This window comes from Ylistrum balloti, unplaced genomic scaffold, assembly GCF_031769215.1.
Source record: "Ylistrum balloti isolate Yb309-2 unplaced genomic scaffold, AGI_CSIRO_Ybal_v1 Utg371650, whole genome shotgun sequence".
Taxonomy (NCBI): domain Eukaryota; kingdom Metazoa; phylum Mollusca; class Bivalvia; order Pectinida; family Pectinidae; genus Ylistrum; species Ylistrum balloti.
In genome coordinates, this window is record NW_026782839.1 from 1 (window position 1) to 5498 (window position 5498).

At 36.1% G+C, this 5498-nt stretch overlaps 1 protein-coding gene across 1 annotated transcript; it reads left to right on the plus strand.

Annotated features, from left to right (window-relative positions):
- The first annotated feature begins 3191 nt into the window (after positions 1-3191).
- LOC132563249 (uncharacterized) lies at positions 3192-5296 on the plus strand. The gene has a single exon (XM_060228003.1). It carries the CDS (start codon positions 3374-3376, stop codon positions 5294-5296), a length of 1923 nt encoding a protein of 640 aa, XP_060083986.1. The 5' UTR covers positions 3192-3373.
- Positions 5297-5498: the final 202 nt, after the last annotated feature.

The window sequence follows — 5498 nt, forward strand, 5'->3', positions numbered from 1 at the left end:
CATCAGGTTTTGATGATTCTAGATCTACTGGATGCTTCCATTTATGCTTTCTTTTTCCTGCCAATTTGTCACGTAGATACTTGCGTCTGTTTTGAAGATGCTGACCAATTCTTTGCCACAGATCATTTTTTCGGGTTTCCAGGCATGGTGCATGATCAATGCAGACTTTCAGGAATATCTCTTTTTTCTTTAAACTGATGCTGTCCAATGTTGGTGCCTTTTTCCAAATGTTTGCTGCTTTTGCAGCATCTTTCATAAGGGTGTTAAAAATTTTTTGAGCATCATTGCTCTGTCCACGCAAACTTTTCTTTTGCAGAAGTTCATCTGCACTAAACTCACCGACAGTTTTCAAATCTATCTGACCTTGATCTACTTTTTGATCGAAGTCACTTTCCATTTCCATGCTCGTGTTGGCACTGCTAAAGCTCGAATTCAAATGTGTACTAGTTGGAACTGAAATATCTTGAACGAGTTTCCTCACCAATCTCCGGTCTTGAAATATCTTAAATATATCTAGGATATCACCCTCCGTGAATGTATATAAATCTTCCACAGTCACACCATTTTCTAAAAAAAAAAAAAAAAGAGAAGAAATTGAATGGTTTGGTTAGCATTCAATCCAATTCATTTTTTCTTTTAAGTTTAATACATATAACTTGATAAGGTCAAAAAATATATTTATCATGACTGTGGTATTATGCAGTGTAATAAACCATTACATATTTTGATATATATTACACTAGTAACTTTCAAATTGTGACTTCACAAATGAAGAACATTCAAATGATGTCACATCAACAATGGATTGACGTCAAGAACTGGACTCGTTTCATAAAATCTCATATCAAATGAAACCTCATTTAAGATCCTATATGTATGTTCCACTATCTCGACCGACCCTAGTTTTTACCCCTGTCCCTAACGATTTAATCTTACAATCACTCTCAATAAATTATGGTTATGTGACACCACAGACTTATATACAGATGTATATGTCCGTGGTGAAAGTGATATGATGATGTTGAATGAAAAATGGAAATACTATAGAATAGAACTTCCAGAACAATGGTCAAAACGCGTCAAAACCAAACATAAATCATATTATTTACAAGCCAAAACTTTTGTGAATTAAAACCCCCACCTCCACCCACAAGAGTGAGAAATTTCATATAAATAATGAAAAATAAAATGAAAAGCCTACGGACCTACCCTATTTTTCAAGCATGCATGTAGGCCTACCTGTAACAAACTTTTTTTTTGCTTTTTGGCCTAGGCTAATACGACATTTTAATCATGCCAGACTAAGCTAGATTAGTAAATGTTTATTTTCTACAAATGATTAACGGGATCGGAATTGTTTTACATCTTTCTAGAAACAAAAACTGTCATTAGTGTAATCCAATGCTATGTTCACAAATTTTATGACCATTTTGATTAGATGCGCCCCTTTCACTGTTAGCATGGTAGGCCGATCAATCGTTAAAAACAATGCTAAGCTTATGTAGACACGTGTACCGTAGCAGCTGGAACCTAAGAATTATATTTATTGCAATGAGTTATCACAAACCTACCTTTCATTGCGATTTTTCCTTCTTTGGAGAGAGGCAAATTTTCGAAAGAGATGTCCATCATGGCGATGCAAAAATAGTAAACGGCGCGGCGGGAACTTGGCACGCGCAGATCGATATATTTTTTTAAATTTTATGTTGTGAATAAGATGAAGATTTGGTGGGAGAATTACAACTGCACTGATACAATTGTTCAAATACTTTCGTATAAGTTATTAGTTGTAAACAAAAATAATACAAACTAATAAAAAGTAATATTCGTAAATGATCTACAAATTAATATAAGGAATGCACTCCGTTTAATTTTATGTTCTGTAATTTGAATTGACCTTAAAATCGTAATCTCAATTGCGCTTGCATCCGATCTGCTTCTGGTATCAAGCCTCGTCGTGACAAGAGACGATGGAAAGACGAGGGAAAACACAGCTAACACGCAGATCGGACACATGCCACACACTAAAAAGAGATGTAGTTGTAGAATTTGTCAATCTAAATTAGCACCGATAGATGCCAGAATAGTAGCAAAACACTTGAAGAAGTATGGCAGCAACGAACCAACTACATCGCCGGAAAAAAATGAGCTGGAGGAATTTACCAGGTACGGCATATTTAGACTTAGAGGCATTAGGCCTAATAAGTAAAGTCAGTCGATTTTAATTATTGTGACTCGTGAGGATAAGGAATATATCAATATTTTCCTTTATTGGAACGTGGTATACAGGGTTAATGACTATTACCGTCACTGCTTTCTCATGAAATGAGTCGTCATAGATCACAATAAACGTTTTGGTAAACGATTGTGACACTGTAAAATATAGTTGATCTCAGCTACAGTGTGTTAGCCTATAGCTGATTTTGGAAGATTTCCCGACCTGATGTTATTTCTCAGGGACAAAGATCGATTGACAATTTAATGTAGTTTTAATTGTCATATGATATTATAATTCAGAGCGTAAACCTATCCTAGTTGCGTGGCATTGTTGTTTTGAAATGCGTCTTGCACTTTGTTTACATTATCAATATTTACTTTCAAATTTTCTTCAGACGGATTGGACATGGAAGAAACGCCAGAATCACAAGTATTTGTTAATAACACAGAGACATCAGACCAAAAACGGTAATTTTATTGTTTATGATTAACTAAGTCCAAACTGTTTGAACTATTGTTTGCTGCATAATTCTTATGAATGAACACTGTAATATTGGAAATACATAATACAGACTAAGGGATTCTTATATAACCCCTTTAAAAACAATGGTTTATTGGTCCCTATAGCAAATCTAAGATTGTCAAGTTATTTATTTCTTAATAAATTAGTCCAAAATCAATGTTTTAATACCAGGTGTTCATGTTTGTGGTGTTTCAGATTGAATAATGTTACCGGAAATTCTGAACAAGCTGTGGAAAGTTTGCAAGAAAGTGATGAAAGTATTACAAGTAATGAAGAGGATCAAGGCAGTTATCAGATGTCGGTTCTGACTCATCAGAAACAGACGATGAAGGCTGCGATGAAAAGAAAAAGTGGTCATTCTCATTTGACAGTGAGCTATATTCAAAAGGAATTGCTACACAAAACTTACCTGATTCCAACAACTATTCTGCAATGGCTTGCTATAAATTTCTACACTTTTTCATCACATGCTATGAGTAAGAGTGCTTTTTCTAGCCATCTCAATGTGCAAAAAGTGCTTCATACTTCACGTAGTAGGACTGTACATTTACCCTCAAGTTACAAAGAAGCAAGAAGATTACTAAATCCTTTCCTTGTTAAAAAAGGCTCTTTTTGGCATGTGTGAATGATTGTATGGTGTTTGATAAAGATTCAGCAGACAGATCTGGACCTGTACAACAATGTTCCAGTTGTGGCTCTACAAAAACAAAACATTTTTCATACCTTCCAATTGGTCCACGTATTGCAAGGATCTTCGGTGATGAAAATTTAGCAAAGTTGGTTCAAGTTCATGGTCCGAAATACCAGAATGACAGTGAAGTGATGTGGGATATTCATGACTCTCAAGCTCGGAAAAACATATACTCAACAGATGGATATTTTAAAGGTGATTTTAGAGGACTGTCATTTGCATTTGAGGCTGATGGTGTTAGTCCGTATCATAATGTTGGAGTTCGCTACTCAATGACACCAATTATGCTCACATTATTGAACCTCCCACGACATATCCGAAACAATTTTGGAAACATTTTACTGGTGAGGATAATACCTGGAAGCAATCGGTCAGAGGCATCTAAATTAGACCCATATATTGAGATCATGGTAGATGAATTGCTTTATTTAACCGAATGCAGTACTGTAGATACATACAGAAAGGCACCAGTGGAAATTAAGATTAAACTTCTCGTATACATTCTGGATTACCCAGGACTTTCAAAATTATTCTGTCAACATGGTAGTGCCAGTCTAAGTGGTTGCCATTGGTGTCATATTCGGGGAAAATTTTGCAAAACTTTGGACAAAGTCATATACCTGTCAAACAGATCATATCTTTCTGCAAAAGATTCTTTACGTATGGATACAGAGCACTTTGTTGACAAAACTCCAGATCAATCTGTACCACCAAAGAAACGTCAGAGCAGCGAAGAAAATGATTACCGTACGGCCTACTGCAGAGCAAACAAGAAAGTAAACAGAACTTTGATTGCTGCGGCAACAGGATATAAAAGTCCCTATGCCTTAGGAACATTACCGGGTCATTGCAGGCTAGAGGAATCTTTACCTGATGCAATGCATACCATTAAAGATGTAGTTCATAACATTATGAATCTTCTTGTAAACAAAGGGGTTGCTATAGATAAAATTCAGCTAACAGAATTGAACTATGGTAGGAATTTTTATGAGAAAGAAACAGCAGAGCAGCAGGCAATAGCATGTAATGGTGCCTGTACAGAAATGGAGCATGAAACAACTAAGGATTGTGTTACCACTACAAGAACAGAGGAAATGGGATGTAGTACTACTGCACAAAAGAAAATGAGAAGAACTCAGAATCCTAGTGTAAAGCCAAGGTGTACATATGTTCTTAGCAGTGATGATATAAAACTTGCAGATGAAAGAGCTTGTAGTTTGCGTGTACCACTTGGATTTAGGTTGAAGCCATCACCATTCATATTCAAGAACAGAAGTGCACTGAAATCTCATGACTACAAACAAATAGCTTCGCATGGTATATTAAAGTATTGTTTACGGGGCTGTTTGTCGGAAAGATGCAGAAGTTCATTTTTCAGTCTATTGGACAGCATCTCAAATATCTGCTCTGAAAGCATACAGCTAGACAACCTGGATGAAATGGAATACAATCTGAATCGATCACTTGCACTGATGGAGAGAGATTTTCCTGTGAGTTTACAAAATATAACTACCCATATTATGCATCACATTGTGAAAGGAATAAAACAGTTTGGTCCCATATATGGGACCTGGATGTTCACTTTCGAGAGATTTAATTCGTGGATTTGCCGTAGAGTATTCAACAAGAGACACCCAGAAACAACAGTTATGGAAACTTACACCTTGTTTGAATGGTGTAACTTCATGATTTCGACAAATATAATGCCTAGTGAAATGAAGTCTTTATGGTGTGCATCAGAGTTTAATAACCAGGATGACTTGGAACAGGAAAAAGATGTTGGGCGTGAAGTTGTGCTTAGTAAGAGAGAAATGAATTCTTTTCATCAAGCTGTCAACAAAGACCGAAAGTGCTTGATTGTATGACTTCCTGTTTCTGATCTTTAGACAGTTTTGGTGAAACTTTTTCCACAAGATCAGCTAAATGTTCTGTGAACAGTGTCCGGCTCACTATCTAATGAATGAACTGTACCAACTGGATGATGTTTACCTACTATGGTGTTTCCACTTAAATTAATACCTTTTGGGCCCAAGTTGAGTACGGAGAGAACTATCTCTTGGTTACAAG

What these genes read in the sequence shown, in the direction of transcription:
- LOC132563249 (XM_060228003.1), top strand. Translation starts at nt 3,374, where the DNA reads ATGGTGTTTGATAAAGATTCAGCAGACAGATCTGGACCTGTACAACAA.